General features: G+C 38.6%; 3 protein-coding genes across 3 annotated transcripts; all 3 read left to right on the forward strand.

Moving 5' to 3' along the window:
* Positions 1-5142: 5142 nt before the first annotated feature.
* Positions 5143-7835, forward strand: LOC115751695 (disease resistance protein L6-like). The gene is made up of 2 exons (XM_048280695.1): positions 5143-5828; positions 6686-7835. Exons 1-2 carry the CDS (start codon positions 5143-5145, stop codon positions 7833-7835), a joined length of 1836 nt encoding a protein of 611 aa, XP_048136652.1.
* Positions 7836-8782: 947 nt separating this feature from the next.
* Positions 8783-10005, forward strand: LOC115751722 (disease resistance protein Roq1-like). Its single transcript, XM_030689687.2, has 2 exons — positions 8783-9013; positions 9130-10005. The coding sequence occupies exons 1-2, from the start codon at positions 8912-8914 to the stop codon at positions 9826-9828; spliced, it is 801 nt and encodes a 266-aa protein (XP_030545547.1). The 5' UTR covers positions 8783-8911; the 3' UTR covers positions 9829-10005.
* Positions 10006-15175: 5170 nt separating this feature from the next.
* Positions 15176-17904, forward strand: LOC125315520 (disease resistance protein L6-like). Its single transcript, XM_048280697.1, has 3 exons — positions 15176-15720; positions 16652-17762; positions 17845-17904. Exons 1-3 carry the CDS (start codon positions 15203-15205, stop codon positions 17902-17904), a joined length of 1689 nt encoding a protein of 562 aa, XP_048136654.1. The 5' UTR covers positions 15176-15202.
* The last annotated feature ends 228 nt before the right edge of the window (positions 17905-18132 follow it).

Genomic DNA, 18132 nt, shown 5'->3' on the forward strand with positions numbered 1-18132 from the left:
TGGTATGACCTGATACGAGAGAGATATTCGTCTGAGTGTTCCATGAATAACTATAGAAAAAGGGCTGGCCTGGTCTTCCGCGACACGCTAGGCACCCCACGGGCTGTTCCGCGGCCAAGGAATCTTTGAGCCAATGACACATGCACCCGACCTCTTAGCTTTCAGAAGCTTGGAGATTCTCATCCTTAAGGATTGTATCGACCAGAGCAGATTCTCCTTTCTATCGGAAACAGGAAGAGCCTCATTTCCATGGACTTTAGGAATTGCAAGAGACTTCAGGAGTTAATTTCAGTTTTCTCAGAAAAAATGATGAAGAGTTGGGCCATGGAGGATGGTTTCTAATTCAAGAACTTGATGGATTTGTAAGTTCGAACCATTTTGCGTAGAGTAGTCATTCCACTCTGGCGATGGACCCATTAATGTACTAATGCTCAATTTTGACTGGTCCTTGTATCATTTTGCTCTTATGATCTTCGATCAGCTAGCATTATGTTGGAAGTGTTTCACTAGGGATTGCCTGTTTAATGAGACGACTTGAAATATATATCTCAAGAAACGCCCCCTCTCAAAATTTAATCTTTTTTGATACAACCACTTGGGCCGCCGTGAGAACATTATTGTGAATTGTCAGGTGCTCCAAACGTAAATGTTCTATCATTTACCAGACTGCCGAAATAACGCTGGAGCATAGATAGATTCTTCCACTACACAGAAGAGATATTGATAGCACCATCGAATGAAAAAAACAATTAAAAATCACATTTGGCTAACTAGTACAGCTGATTTGAGAATTATCCCAACCCAAGTGTAGATAGAATGACAATGCAAAAATATGGATTCCTTCAACATCCCAAAAACCCGAATATGCCAAGAAGAAGAAGAAGAAGACGACGACATTGTGATTACTCGTGTTTCTTTAATTTTAAGAAATGAAGAAGATTGATGCAAGTGATAGGGTCCAATTCTAATACCAAACTTTCTTGTTGAGACATAATAATTTTAGTGCGACAACCATAAACATAATAGACCCAATTGTGGGTGCCTGACCGTACCGCAACTTATTTTCTCTAGGACCAATGGAGTAAATTCAGATCTAGAAGGCAGAGAAGAAAACTAACTTCTTTTCTCTACGCAACGCACTATAGAAGCAGCGCAACTTCAATTGAGAGCTAATTTGGAATGCCGAATCATCATCGACGAAATTCTTCCTTCTTCAAGTTTATTCATCTAATCTAGCTTTTGGGATCTTTGGCTTCCCTAGTTTTGTCTTCTTCTTCTTCTTTTTATCGGTAGGAATATTTTCATTTCAGTTGAGAGAGAAATACATAACTTTAAGATAAAGATGGAAATCAAATAAAATAAGTAAATCTAAAAGACAAATCAATTTGATATAGTTTGCAGAGACTTGCTCATTCCACAAATACAGGTCTGTTATAGTATCAAAGTACAACCGGCGATCAATCACCGAATTTTGCATTAATATCAATGATGAGCACACACCGAGATTTTCTTCTCTAGCAGTTACGGCTTTGCCAAAAAGTGATGCACGTCCATAATTGCATCCCCAACATCATTACCATAAAAAGACAATAACAACACCAACAAATTGAAAGAGCACAGACAATACTTTGTAAATTCCCTAGTTTTGTCCAATAGGCATAATTCTGATCAAATTCCGTGTTCCGATGGAAAGAGCAAGGCTGTTTGAATCTAGATATTGGAATGACCGGCTAGCCAATATATAACAAGAGGGGTGCCAGCCCATCAAAAATTTAATTGCCCCCCTCTCTCTCTCTCTCTCTCTCTCTCTCTCTCTCTCTCTCTCTCAACATTTTGAGCCTATCGTCTACTCGTTGGTCCTTCCTCGCCTTCTTTGATATTTTCCCTCTCGAAAGTTGTTGCCTAGGCTTGTTTAGGCTTCTTCTCTCTCCGGTCTTGTACCTCTTTTTGCATCTCAGCTTGCCGGAGCTCTGTCATCTCTCATTTACGTGTCGTTTCTATTGACTCCTCGCTTTATTATCGGAACAATTGGCTGACCTTAGGATCCGCAAAAAACTATAGAACAAGAAAAATACGAAAACTTATTTCAAGTTCCCAAAAACCTTAAACATACTCATCAAAGCTGATTTTCTAATTTTTGGAACCTGAAAGCTACCCTATATACACTAGAATCCGGAACCAAATCGATTCACACCGGTCCAATTCTTTAGTTTTCGATTTCACTCTGGAATCATGCTTGCCCCTAAATAGGCTAGTTGACCATGCAATGGAATGACGATTTCGAAAATTCTCAGAAGAAAGAGCTTGAAGAGGAGGTCCTCGACATTCTCTGATCTCACAAAGACCTACCAAATCTTGCATTGTTCTATTATAGTGCCCAAGACACTAACGTCACACTAACGGTTGCCATGTCAGCATCTTCGTTTTCAATTTAAATAGGCTTTTCGAGCAATCCTTCGTTAGTGGTTGTGAATGTATGATTAAGTTGAATAAAAAAAATATTGAACAAATTGAAGAAGTACATCATTATCTCTAAACTTTTGACACATATTTTATCAGGAGAGTTTTCTCGAGGTGCATTTGAGTTCTGTTCTTCTTCCACAAAGTAAGAATAATAACCTCTTTAAAAAGTGATCTTTACGTCTCAATGCCTATTTCCGCTAGCATCAAGCAAAATTTAATTTCCAATGTGAACAACTTGACTTTAACGTCAGTACGGATTCTTCCATTTAAGGCAGGGAAAGCAAAACGTCACCACCGTGGCCACGTGGTCCAATCACAAAGAGAAATAGCAAAATGTCCTGGAAGTCTACAGTGGGGTGGAGGGAGGGGATTGTCTTGGGGGTCTTGTTCAAAAGATAAGGGCTGACGAGGTAAAATTGCCTCGTCGGAGAAACGCCATCCGCCACACGATTGCTGGTATTAAAAGCCCGTCTATGTTCATCCTTTGGTGCAGGAGAAGAAGGGCTTGATCTGCTCCAAGCTTGAACTCATTCTCAATAAAAAAACAAACCCACTGCTGGAACTTCATCTTTGCGTCGCTCCTCCAGGTAAAGTCCCCACCTTGTCCATGGCTATCTTGACTTCCTGCTTCCGTTTTATTATGCTCAGCACATTGCTTTTATGGAATTGCTTGCAACTGACTGCATTTTTCTAGCCAAACAAGGCCCAACTGATGATAGAAAGAATGTTGAGAATTATATGTAGCCCAGTCCAACGTTCCACTTGATTATTATGTTCCATACGCTTTTCATCCTTTTCTAGATCAAGACATCACCCTCTGTATTCTGAGATATATAGATCAATTTGTATCTGGTTACGTCAGGAAGATATTTCAAATACTTTAGACAAAATGAGGCTCGGCTGTGCCAGCGACAACGAGGTCAACCTCGCCCTCGCCTCCCGCCAATCTCTGATCCGGCTGACCGGCTGAACGAAGAAGTAGAAGGTAAAAAAAGAAAAAGAAAAAGAAAGAAAAGAAACGAGGAAAACCTAGTGAAAATTTAAAAATATTAAGAGATTACTAGAAATTGACAGGTCGGTATCGGTCGGTGTTCACGTCAATGCTAGCAGGCTAAAGTTGGCTAGATGTTTTGAATTAGCACAAATACAAAATATTTAGGATTAAATTGGCTAAAACAATGATTTATGATTAAATTGACATAATTTCAACAGATTTAAGATTTCTTTGGTAATTTTCCCTAGAAAATTTTGTGTCTCCTCATTTTAGAAAGTTGATGTATTCTACAAACTTTTGAAATTGATTTATGACTAACTTAATAATCTTTTAAAGAGGACTATAGTTCTTGAATTTTCCTTTCCCTACACGATTAGCTCTTTGACTTTTTAGATTATTAACACATTCAACTTCCTTCCTAAAGAACCTCTCATAGTTTTGAGCGTCTAGTTAGTATTTACCGAAACAGAGATAAGACCTAATAGTAAAGTTCACTCATTCCGTCCACACCAAGAAATTCTTTCTCAACCATTTATCCCAATACATTATTTCTCAAGCTTGGAAATGATTACTCGTCAAATATCGTGCTTCACAAACGGAAGCATGATTCCTGCAAAACATAACTCTAAAATTTGGAAGACCATTTTGCTAAAATTTTCTTAAACTGGTTTCTCAAACTTTAGAATGTAAAGAAATTGGAGCATTTTTTTTTGTGGGGCCAAGATTTATGGACGAATGTGTGAATTTTCTCAAACTAGTGAGCCTAAACGAAATTTTGAAAAGTTGTGGGGCCCGGGGCCCACTTCAAATCCACCCATGTTAAGACATTTTGGATGCGGCGGGAGAAGAGCTAAAATGAGAAAACTCGAAAAGGGCGATGGATCAGGAAGGTTATCATTGTTAGGATAGAGCTAATTCTCGTTGAGAGAGAGCGAACTGATGAACACACGACATTCTATTACCTTTTCATCTTTTAATGTCTCAATAAAAATTTCTTATTTAATTTGGCATTCTATTAATTACTTTTCCTGTTTGATTGATTACCGATACTTGATACTAGATTTTATGAATACTGGTAATCACCGCCTCGATGAAGGCAGACATATAAGGTGCCCATGTGCTTTTGAATAGATGCTTACATGAAAACACTGATCAAAGAAAAGGGTGAAGCGAATAATTCATTCGATCCAACTCTGAATTAATTTCATTTATTTCTGCTCCCTAAAAATTCAAACGAGGGTTTTGAACTGATCCAATAAGAACGAAGAAATTTTTTTAGATGATCTGGGTTGATATTAGTGGTCCCATGTGAAACTCAGGTGATGTAAGAGTTGGGATGCATGGGGCTCACATGCACTTAAGAACGTCTTAAAAAAAAAAAGTGAGCATCACCCATTTAATTCTAGTTAATTTTTCATGGTAGCCATGTTTAAAGACCAAAATTAGCTTGTCTCTTTTAATATTGGATTAATTAGGAGGCACCCGCCTAGGAAAGACTCGTTCATTGAACATTTTGCGTTACGTTCGGAACCGCTCAGAAGACATATGGTTTCCACCCAGAAAGCATGTGCTCTCCATTTGGGCTTTTCACTAAGTTTATATTGATTTTGATTTTTTATTATTTTATTTATTTATTTATTGAAGCAGGAAGGCATCCTCTCTTCATTTTTGCCTATCAGACTTCCATGGAGAAAGGGCAAAGTCAGAGGAAGGCAAACAGAGGGATGCACCGTTTCGTTTTAGGTCGCCCGTTTGTGATGCTGGTTGCGCCGATTCTTCTCTCTGTGCTTGTATTCAATCATCTCAGGAAGAAGAAAAAGAGTGCAGAAAAAGAGAGCTCTGAGGTAGCATCCGCTCCTTCCTTTGTCTCTCCGATACCCGCCCGAGGAGGTAGTCATCGATACGACATATTCTTGAGCTTTCGAGGCTCGGATACCCGCAAGGGATTCACAGATCACCTCTACCGCAGTCTGGTCAATGCGGGGACCGTACCGATTTGCGTGTTCAGGGACGATAAAAACCTGCCCATTGGCGAGGAATTTGGGTCACAGCTTCTCGATGCCATCACGCAATCTAAGATCTCGATCCCCATCATTTCTGAAAATTATGCTTCGAGCAAATGGTGCCTCCGGGAACTCATTCATATCATGGATTGCAAGAAGAGCGTGTCACATATGAGCAGGCCACATATAGTGTTGCCCATCTTTTACAAAGTGGACCCATCGGATGTGCGGCATCTAGAAGGAAGTTTTGGGAAGAGCTTCCTTTCACGTAAGAAGCAATTTGATGAGAAGGATATCCAAGAAGGGAAACGGGCACTTGAAGAAGTGAGTTACTTAAGTGGATGGGAATCTGAGAAAATTGCTAACGGGTATGTAGCTCTTGCCTACTTTCTCTTTTTTTTTTTTTTTTTAAGTAAGCTTACTTGTTCACGCAAAGCCAATAAAATGTGGATGAACTACTTTCATTACAAGCATACAAAACATCCCCAAATGTCCCATGAACAACCATAGTGTCCCTGAAGACAACAAACACCAGTACTCCACGAGATTTCCCGTGAATACTAAATCAACAACAACTCGACTCAAAGTACCTCATAGTGTCCAAGAATTTTACAATTGTCTCCTGTAGAGAGCAAAAAACAAAGACAACCCCTCCAACCGAAAGTATCAATCTCTGACCAATATGCCTAGGAAGGACTCAATGCTCAGTCTTCCAAAGATTGATCACCACCATATAAAATCAACCTCCTAATGCCACTGGGGGTTGGCTTAGTTGATTAGGATCAGACACTTCGCATCGGCCTTGTTTAGGTTTGATTCCCGCTAGTGACACTCTATTGGTAGGCGGTCTGTAAAAATCAATGGCAAGTCCTCAACGTAGGCCCGTGGAATGCCTTGGCTTGGAGCGGGTACCAAAAAAATAATCGACCTCTTGTTCTTCGACTGGCATCATCTTTAAGCCTTATAAGAGACGTTACACTTACAAAGACTCTAAATGAGCCAGGTGCACCACCTTATTTTATTTCAACAAGATCTATCTATTGGCAGAGAAGGAAGGGGAAAAAGTGAAATGACTGTCTATTGAAGAAGTGATATTTCATCCTCCATTGTTATTTGTAAAACCAAAACATGTGTATGTTAATTCACCCCATCCTCCCCATATATGTGGATGTCTTTTGGTGAGGTATATAACCACGAAGTTATCGTGAGTTTTGTTGTTTCACAGGCATGAAGGAGAATTAGTGGAAAGAGTTATCAAAACTGTTCTAAGCACGTTGCAACGTGATTTTCAGCTTGATGTTACTAAGCACTTAGTTGGAATTGATGATCATGTGAACAATATTAGGAATTGGGTAGACACTCCTGCTAGTCATGCTCGGATGATTGGGATATATGGCATGGGTGGGATTGGTAAAACGACTTTTGCGAAGGTCATCTACAATGAGCTGTCTGATGATTTTGTGCATCGTAGCTTCCTTCCGGATATACGAGAAACAGCTCTCCGCAAGGGTATTCCTTATCTACAAGATCTACTAATTAAGGAAATACAGCGAAATGAACATCAAGTTTGTATAGTTGATGATGGAATTAATTTGATCCAATCTACACTTAAAGGAAAAAAGGTTCTTATTCTTCTAGATGATGTTGATCACCAAGATCAACTAAATGCCTTGGCTAGAGAACGTGATTGGTTTACTACTGGAAGTATCATCATTGTTACAACTAGATATAAAGCTGTTCTTGATCAGTCCGAATTTCGGGTAGACTACATGCATGAATTGAACGAATTAGATGAGGTGCATTCTTTGCTTTTATTTAAAAGACATGCATTTCGCATGAGCCATTGTGCGAAGGATTTTGAGGGTATCTCTCGTGATATCTTATCCACCATGGGTGGGCTTCCCCTAGCTATCAAGGTAATAGGTTCGTACTTGTACGGAAAAACAGATAGGAAAGTATGGCAAGATGTGCTGAAGAAATTAAGAAGCGAACCGGATAGAGATGTCCAAAAGACATTGAAGATAAGTTATGATGCATTGGAACCTAAACACAAGGAGATTTATCTAGATATTGCTTGCTTCTTTGTCGGCGAAGATAGCAAATTTGCCATGTACATGTGGGAGGACTGCGTGTTTTATCCAAATCAAGGAATTGAAGAGTTGAAGCTGAGGTGCTTAATAAAAATTGGAGATTGTGGTCGGTTTAGAATACATGATCAGCTGAGAGATCTTGGAAGAAACATCTTTTGCCAAGGGCAACGGCCCGAGAGATGTCTGAAACTATGGTTTGACGAAATACCCTTCAAAGCGAGGCCGCTAGCCCGGGTAACACATGGCTCTCCTTTCTTCTTTACCCTCTCTTTTTCATATGTGTAATTTGATGTATTCTAATCTTTTATCGAAAAAATCTATTTATATATCCATCCGTGTATCTCGTAGATGAGTTGCGACAGTAATTGAATTTTTTTTTATGATTTTGGGACATTGCCTTTTTGTGCCAAAAACCATTGGACAAACTTGACCATTCACAGGAAATGTTGTGCTTATTGTAATATCGATACCTTTTTCTTTACTATATACAATGTTCAGCATGAAGTCAATTTTGAAAGTAAGTTTAGTTTTTACTTAGGTTGTCAATGGTCACGTCATTTTTTCGTTTTATATTATTGTTCACTTGGGGAAGCCTAGTAGGTTCATGACTGATCAATGGCGGGGAATTAACCTTAGCAATTAACCAAGAGATGTTGGGCAAAGGAAAAAAGCTTTATTTTCTTGATTTAATTTGAAACACCATTATAAAGAGCACACTCTTTTGTCGATTTAATAACGATTTCATGGCATTAGCAAAAAGAGCACACCACAGCTTTTTCACTAGTTAACATATAGAGTACAGACAATGACAAACGAGTCAAACCATAAAAATGAAATCCCAACCAAAAGAACAAAGAATTTTATCTTTGGTTTCATAGTGTTTGTGAAAGTTCATATTGTCGTTAAATTTTTTATACTTGCACGTTATCGAATACCGTCACTGATCAGCTAAACTTTTGGTGGGAAAGATGACAAGCATCGTTGTTAGCATCATAATTTATGTGAGTTTATCGGTCAACATTTATATTCGGCGAGTGGTAAAAAGATGAAAAATTGTGTAATCCTAAGATTTGGACAAGCAAAAAAAAAAAAAAATATATATATATATATATATATATATATAATTAAAAGTCAATTCAGACGCTCGATTGATTGATTTTGATATGCAGATCCTCTTTCCTATACTCCGCAAGGGTGCCATCGATTGGCCCCAGGGTTGTCCCTCTACATGCACAAGCGAAGTGTTTAAAAACTTGCCGAGCTCAAGGTTCCTTCAATTATGTTGGAAGGCTTTAAGCGGAGACTTTAACGAATTGTTTTCTGAATTAAGATGGCTTCGGTGGTTATACATTGAACCTAACATGTCTTCTTCGGCGAGCAATTTGCATCTACATAAATTAGTGGTGCTCCAGTTGTCGCGGAACAAGCTCACAGAGGATTGGGAAGGGTGGCGTTTGATCATGGTAAGATTGAAAAAAGACATCCTCTGCCATCTTTACTCTTTTTTTTTTTTTTTTTATACTTTAATGGTTTCTCCCTTGAACTCCTTTTTTGATAGCTTATTCTCCTCTGTGTGCAGACGGCAAAGCGGCTAAAAGTTCTTGACCTTTCATATAGCCAGGATTTAAGATGCACTCCTGATCTCTCGACTTTCACAGAGTTGGAGATTCTCATCTTGAAAGACTGTTACAAACTAGAGCAAGTCCACCCTTCTATCGGCAAAGTCAAGAGCCTCGTTTCCTTGGACTTGACTTACTGTGGCAAGCTGCAGAAGCTACCAACAGAAGTGGGCGAACTAGAAGAACTGAAAGAACTTCTTTTAGTTTATGCTGGTATTACAGAGATTCCTATGTCAATCGGTTCTCTAAGGAAGCTACAGAAACTGAGTGCCTCATCTTGTCGGTCATTGGTTGAAATGCCTCTCTCAATCGGGAATCTTTCTTCGCTTGAGATTCTCCTTATCACTGGCACATCGATATCTCACCTACCAGAAAGCATCCAGAATCTTTCTTTTCTCCAAAGCCTTGACCTAAAGGGCTGTAAGGAGCTCCGGTCATTGCCTGCGCTTCCTTCCGGCTTAACATATCTTCAGGTCAATTCCCCGATTCCCATATTGCCTCAGCTTTCTTGCCTAATCCACCTAGAAGAACTTTATCTTTGTGGATGCAATCAACTTGAGTACATCCCAGAGCTTCCCTCGAGACTCTTGAAACTTTGTGCGGACTCCTGTCCTAAGCTGATATTGCCTAAGCTTGACGGATTCAAGTATTTGGAATAGTTGTCAGTAAAGCACTGCAATTCCATTGAAAGAATGGACCTCTCACAATTGAATCGCCTGAAAGGATTGGACGTTGAGTATTGCGATAGTCTTGTTGAAATTCAGGGCGAAGGTAAATGGGAGTTCTTGGAGACGGTACGTATATATAGGTGCAAGTCCATGATAGGCTGATCCTTCCGAAATTACAGTGTTTGAAGAGAGTAGATGCTTGCTCTTGCAAAAATCTAGCTGAAATACGAGGTCTTGATAAGGCGGAGTTTTTAGAGGCATTGGATATCTCTAATTGTGGGTCTATTGAAAGGTTGCCCGACCTAACATGCTTCGCGACTCTGAAAGAGTTGAAAATCAATGGTTGTTGCAATCTGCTTAGTGTTGAGACCCTCAAGAGATTCTTATCTTGCCGAAGCATATTTATAGCGGAGTGCCATTCCCTAGAAAAATTACCAAAGCTATCAAAGTTTGAAAATTTAGAGAACTTCATATTGATCAATCCCTTTGGTGTTACAGAGATTTTGGGGGTTGGGGAATCAAGATCTCTAAAACAACTAGAGATCATAGGATGCAAAGCAATTGAGACTTTACCAGATTCGTCGGGATGTGAGAACTTACGTTGTCTAGGGGTAGAAGACTGCAAGAAGCTTACTCAGCACAGTCCTTTACTATGGCTGCGTCCACTCGATTTGTCTGGCCAACATTTGATCTGCCAAGCTCATGGCTTCAGCAATTCTACCCCCACCAACAAGCTCATTGGTCAAAGTGTTAATGCTCACAGTTGCGTGTACAAGTACAAGTTGACCATTCTACACAAAACTGAGAACCCGAGATTGGATCTTCTCCAAATGGCAGAGGTAGTTGATCAAAATGCTGCGAGTACGAACGGTTGGGAGTCATTCCCTTCGAGTCCATCCGCTCGATCATGTCAATGGCAGGTGGCGTAATGCTTCATCTTGGCCCCATCTCCCAAGAGCTGGGCGAAACAGGGAGCTGAAGGCAAAGGGTTCACTCGAATCATCCTCTACAAGACGGTGAAGAGCAGAAGTGCAAAGTACCGATTCATTCTCATCAGTTTCGCCAATTACTTTTTTTTTGCCCATTCGACTCTTTTTTTACGCATCGAATGAAGCGGGCATCCCGGCTTAGATGTGGCAAAATGAAGCCATCGGGAATTCTTGTTATTTGTAATTTTGGACTGGATGGCTTCTCATTTGGAGTACGTAACTTAGTGAAAGAACATTATTTTATATTCCGTTTTTCTTTTTTCTCTGGTGGCATAGATTCATAGAATATGCTTGTCCTGCCAAGAAATTAAGAAGTCAAGAGATTAACATACACGGTTTTCCTTTACCCCCAAAAAAAAAAAAAAATACACGGTTTTCGTGGAAGGACCAAGCCAACAAACTTGAATTGGCTAGAGTTTGAGATCGAAAAGAAGATAAGGCAAGGGCTATGAGCCACCTGCAACCACTCCTACTCAATCAATTACTAATTAATTAAAGATGGCCATGTTAATTTTTTCGTGCTTGGTAACAGATTTCATGTTCATAGGGATTAGTTTATCAATAGCAGAAAAAGCATCTTCTCGTCAGATTGCCATGCTCAAAGGGGTGTAGAGAGAGAGAGAGAGAGAGAGAGAGAGGTTGATGGCACTTCATTCCCATTTTAACTTTTGGAAGATTTCATGTCCCTGAATGTTTCTCTGTGTCATGAATTCATCATTAAACATCTTTCTGTAATTACCACTTAATATCGCTTCCTCCTTCTAAAAGTAAGTCCGGACATTTCATTCCCTTCTTCTTATGTTTTTCCTAAATTTTCTTTAAATTTCGGAATATCTCACATATTGTACATTCCGACGCATTTCGCGATCCAAGGTCGCCTCCTATTTTAGGTGATTTCTGACCCTTAGGTCAGTCCGGACATTGGCTTGTCGTTTCAAGAGTCGACTGATATGCCCGCAAATTTATCATAAAAGAATGACTTGGAAAAAAAAGGAAGGTGCGCAAATATTTTATATATGATCAATAAATTGATGCTAACTTGTTATGCCCACTTGGTGTCATCCAACAAATTGTAGCTCTATTCTATGGACAATTTAAGATTTTGAGGAGAATAGCTCGGTGATATCGTAGTAGTTTAAAATAGATTCGTCTAATATATATTATTGGCGTGTGGGGCAATTGCGGAATCAATGAAAGAGAGAAAGGAATGGTCATTTGTTCGTCTAATTTTTTTTTTGTGAGCTAACTCCTGTTAAATTAACAAAAAGGAATTTTTAGGAGCAACTTGCAAGAGAGTTCCAACAAAACAAGACGTACAGAGTACAAACTTGTCATGCTTTAACGAAGGAAGTCAAATCAAATTACTTTGGATTAGTGTACCTGTATCGATTCTAGTTTTGATGACAAATACCGTCATAGTACTTTTCGAGTTCCATTTAAATGAATATGCTATGCGATTGAAAAATTCAGGATTTAGATCATTTTATTCTACGCACAGACAATTCCATTGTTGTGGCATTTCCATTTTTGCCCATTTTGAGTTTGTAGCTAGCAAAAGAGCCGGATGAGACGTATCACACTTAAACAATACAATTACCCGGTTACATCTGTTAGAGATATGTCCTTAAGTGATTATGTAGTAGTTACATGTTAGGGATTTCAATTGTATTTTAAATTTCTTATTTAATTAATGACAAAGACATATTATTTATTTGTCATAGAAAGAGAAGAATTGATCACATTCCATTCCCTTTTTGCTTTTGAAAGATTTCATGGTCATGAATGTTTCTATGTATCATGAATTCATCGTTCAAAATCCTTTGGGAAGATTACCAAAAAAATCCTAAATCTATTATAATTGTGTCAATTCAGTCATAAACTTTTTTTTTTCTCAATTAAGTCCTAAACCTTTTATAATTACGTCATTTTAGTTCATTTAGGTGACCATCATTGACATGGCACCGCTAATGCTGATATGGACAATTTTTAATAGCATTTTAATACTTTCATTTTTTAAGTTATTTTTTAATAATTTTTTCCTGTCTTTTTTTTAAATTTATGGCCGGCCACCTCCGTTTGCCATTGTGTGAGCCCTCGCCAGCGGCCATGAATGCACCATGAATTTCCTTATGCCAACTAATAGCTTTTCCTATTATCATGGCTATTCAAATCCCAACCTTAGACTTGCCAATGAGATGATCATCCACTTATCTTTCCAACCCCATTTGGCGAGCACGAAATTGCTATGGCACTCAACTTTTGATGATCATTTGAAGCATTTTAGAGGAAATTTTTGCAGATGTTCTTTTAAATTTCGGTTGATCTACTATGTCTGGCTTATTTTGAAAGTAAATTATAACCTGCCTGTGATCTTCACATAATGACATTTTGGCTTTTACAAGGCACAGTGCTTCAAATTTTTGGACGTATCCAATCTAGATCTAATATAGAAAGGATTAATACAGGGAAAAAAAAATCTCAAACTGGTTTACCCATGTCATATTTATTGCAAATCGGTTTGCGTGTCACAAAAATTCCCAAACCGATGCACTCATGCCCCATTTACCCAAAATATTCCCAAGGAAAAATTATCATATTTTATCAAATTTACCAATCTAAGGTTTGAAATTTGAAATTTTTTGTCCCCATGAAATCTTATATTTAGGGTAAGGGTTAACCAAAAAAGAAAAAAATCCAAACTGGTATACCCGTGATAAATTATCCCCAAGCTAATTTTTTTTACCTTTGGAAATATCAAGTTGGTACATATGTGACATATTTATCTCAAGCTAATTTTTTAACCATCAAAAGTCATAAATTAGTACGCCCGTAACAAATTTACTCTCCGTTAATTCCTGTTAAATTGTGTTAGTACCCTAGAAAATCATAAACTAATGCACCTGTGACTAATTGAGGGTAAAATCCCCAAACTATAACCCATCAATTGCCACTTGTCGTCTAATTCAACAATTTGATGGTAAAATTTAAAGAAAACTTGCAGAATATAAATTTTTCATAGGTGTACCAGTTTCAAATTTTTGGTGGACAAAAAATTAGTTTGAGGTAAATTTGTTAGATGTGTATACCAATTTGAGAAGTTTCATGGTATTAACCCCTTCGATTAAATGTGGTAGTGGGAATTTTTGTGACACAAAACTAGTTGGCAGTGAATTGACACGAGAATACCAATTTAAGATTTTTTTTTAACGCAAGCTAGTTTGTTGTAAATATGACCAAATATACTAGTTTGGAAATTTTTGTGGTAATAGCCCAAATGAAAATGCAAGAGTTGCAATGAAAGTAATTGTGCCTCGTAAGTTGCCCCATAATTTTGTTTTAGTTGATTAGTTGTCCATATTAACATATATGTCATGGTTGACATAACTTTTAATTCATTTCCTCTTATGTGCGTCGTTGAATGAGAAATCTTTTGAATGATTCTAGGCAATCGGTTCTTTAAGAAATCCATTTGGAGCAAAAGGTTTGACGTGAAAGCACTCTACGTGAAGCAATGGATTTCTTACGGGAGAATTACAAATAAGTCATAAACCTATTGTATTTGTGTCAATTCAATTCTAAATCTTTCAATTTTACCAACTTTTAAATATTTTCACGTTTTTCCAATTGAGTCTATCTAGCCAATTTTAACATAAAGTTGATGATGTGGACGTCGGTACTGCAATTTAGGATGGTCGACGTTGACGTGAATATTTTTAAATTTTATATAAGTTTTTATTTTTTTCTTTTAAATTTTTTTATATATCAAGTCCGACAAGGGTCGCTGGCTGATCCTCATCCAGATGGCCAGTAGGTGAGGGCCGTGACCATCGCCGAAGCTAGCAAGGGCTTCACAGCCCTCACCAAGTCTGAACGAGCCGCGACCCTCGCCTAGCTTCGAAGACAAAAAAAGGAAAATAAAGAAAATAAAGGAATAGAAAATTTAGAAATTCATGAATAAATTATAAAATTAAAAGATTTAATTTTTTATTTTGTTTTTTTCCGTTCAAACTTGGCGTGCAACAATTGAAAAGTGGAGAGGTACGGGGAGGAGGGCGCAGTGACTTTTGACCCTTTGTCATCATTGAATGTCTGACAATTTCTTTGTACTGTTTTTCTTTTCATAATAGATTCCTTTTACATGGAATTTTTAGCGTGTGGCGCCAGTGTGGAATAGATGAAAGAGAGAGAACAACGCGTTTGTTGATCTGTACCTCGTGTTTCCAACTTCATTAAGAATCTTTCAATTTTAAGTGGATGCAACTTGCCTGTCAATAAAGAAGACAAGGCAATTTATCAATCCCCATAAGTAGCAGAAAAGCTTCTTTCGTTATTCATCAATCCTTCATCTTCCCTTTCCACTTTCCCCTGAGATTGCCATGGACAACGCATCTGCTTCTTCGTTCCAGCGTCCCATACCCACTGGACGAGGCAACGATTCACACCACGTATTCTTGAGCTTTAGAGGCCCAGATACCCGCAGGAAATTCACCGATCACCTCTTCCATGGTCTAGCCAACGCAGGTACCATACCTATTTCCGTGTTCAAGGACGATAAGAGTATCCCAATTGGTGAGGAATTTGCTTCGCAGATTTTTGGTGCCATCTCACGGTCTAAGATTTCGATCCCCATCATATCCAAAAATTATGCTACGAGCAAATGGTGCCTCTGGGAGCTCGTTCGTATGATGGACCGCAGGAAGAGCACGTCACACATAGTGTTGCCCATTTTTTACGAAGTGAAACCATCGGATGTGCGATATCTAAAAGGAGAGTTTGGGGACGCCTACCATTTGAGTAAGAAGGATTATGGAGAGAAAGATATCCATGAATTCGAACAAGCACTTAGAGATGTGAGTTACTTACAAGTATGGGATTCTGAGAAAATTGCTAGCGGGTACTTCTCTTCCACCTGAACTTTATTTTCTGTTTGTTTGTTTAGTACGTTTTCTTAATCAATCAAAACTGACGATGTGTAGATGAACAATTTCCCCTAGAAGCCCACTTAATATCCCCAAAAGGTCCCAATGAACAACCATAATGCCCCAAAGACAACAAACACTGATACTTCCCCAGAAGTCCCCTGAAAACTAGACGAATAACTCCGAAAACCAAGGTATCCGGTAGCCCCAAGAATTTTACAATTGCCTCCAATGCAGGGCAAAACACTAAAGAAACGACCACCCCTCCTGTCAATAGTATCAATTAGCAATATGTCTACGAATTTGACCCCAAAAGAAAAAAAACTAAAAGCAAAATATGCCTACAAAGAGTCCAATGCTTGTCTGCCAAAGCTTGATCCTGACCAAACAAGATGGACGTCCTATTGCCAGTTGGGGTTGGCTCAGTTGATGAGGATCGGACACTTCGGATTGACCATGTCTACATTCCTTTCCAGCTGCTAGTAAACGCTCATTGGTAGGTGATTTGTAAGTCAGCTGTATGTTCTTAAAGTAGGCTGATGGGATGCCTTAGCCTTCGAGTGGGTACCCTTCCATCCGCCGAAAGGAAAGGAAAGGAAAATCGGCCTCGTATCCTTCAACTAGCAGCAGCCTTAAGCCTTATAACGATCATTTATACTTCTAAGCACTCTTCATAATTGAGGTGCCCCACCTTATTTTACGTGAACAAGATCTGTCCTTCAGCAGCAAGGGAAGGGGGAAAAAAATGAAATTCTGCCACACCATCATCCTCCATGGTTATTTGTGAAACTAAAACATCTTGCTTGTTAATAGGCCCCAAATCATCCTCCACATATATGTGGGTGTATTTTGGATGGGATTAAGTATTGCCACGAAGTTATCATGAGTTTTTTTTTTTTTTGACAGGCGTGAAGGAGAATTAGTGGAAAAAGTTGTCGACACTGTTCTAGGCGAGTTGCGAAATTATTTTCAGCTTGATGTTACTGAGGAGGTTGTAGGAATTGATGATCAAGTTAAAAAAATTAAGAATTGGGCAGGCTCTCCTGCCACTCATGCTCGAATGATTGGAATCTATGGCATGGGCGGGATCGGAAAAACTACTCTTGCCAAGGCCATCTACAACGAGCTGTCCAAGGACTTTGTCAATTGCGGTTACATTCCGGATATTCGAGATACAGTTCACCGCAATGGTATTCATTTTGTGCAAAATCAACCGATTAAGGACATACTGCCAAATGAATGTGAAGTTTCGAATGTTGATCGTGGAATTAGTTTGATAAAATCTAGATTCCAATGCAAAAAGGTTCTCATTCTTTTGGATGATATAGATGGAGGGAAAAAAGGAGGGGAACAACTACATGCTTTGGCTAGAAAATGTGACTGGTTTATGGCAGGAAGTATAATCATTGTTACAACTCGATATGAAGATGTCCTTGATCAAGCTAAATTCGAGGTAGTCAAGAAGTATCCGATGAATGAATTGGATGGGGTGCATTCTGTGCTTTTATTTAACAAACATGCATTTCGTATGAATTGTTCTCTTAGGGACTTTGAAGATACCTCTTGTGAAATCATATCCACCATGGGTGGACTACCCTTGGCTCTTGTGGTTGTAGGTTCATATTTGTTTGGAAAAACAAATCCTAAAGTATGGATAGATACGTTGAAACAATTGAAAGAACAACCACATGAAGATGTCCAAGGGAGTTTGATGATAAGTTATGAGGCATTAAAGCCTGGACATAAGGAGATTTTTCTCGATATTGCTTGTTTTTTTATTGGAAAAAAGATCAAATTCGAAATGTACATGTGGGACGACTGCGGATTTTATGCAAGCCAAGGAATTGAGGAGTTGAAGTTGAGGTGCTTGATAAAAATAGGAGATGATGCCGAGTTAAAGATGCATGATCAGTTGAGGGATCTAGGAAGGAGCATTGTTGCTCAAGGACAACCGCCGGAGAGACGTAGCAGATTATGGGTCTATGAGGAAGCCTTCAGAGTACTAACGGAAAAGAAGGTAACATATGGCACTCCTTTTTCTTCCCCTCTCTCTCATATTCCTGTATATTTAATCTGACCTATTCAAATAATTTGTCTAGAATGAGCGGAGGCTCCTATTTTTAGGAAAGAATCTAAGCACCCATTCATGTCCATCATAGACTAATTGTGACAACTTATCGAAATATAAATATTCCAAGGATGAAATAGTTACATACTTACATGTGCTTGCGGAAACCAGGGTTCGTTTTTTTTTTTTTTTTATGGGTGGGTGGTGCTCCATCTCTTTCCATTCTTCTTTCCTCTCAATAGATACGAAAGCAAAAATCGGCTTAAGGATTACATTAGGAAAATCGTCCTTTTTTTTTGTAAGGTTGTATCCCGTTGTG

The sequence above is a fragment of the Rhodamnia argentea genome, chromosome 6 (genome assembly GCF_020921035.1).
Source record: "Rhodamnia argentea isolate NSW1041297 chromosome 6, ASM2092103v1, whole genome shotgun sequence".
In the NCBI taxonomy this organism is placed as follows: domain Eukaryota; kingdom Viridiplantae; phylum Streptophyta; class Magnoliopsida; order Myrtales; family Myrtaceae; genus Rhodamnia; species Rhodamnia argentea.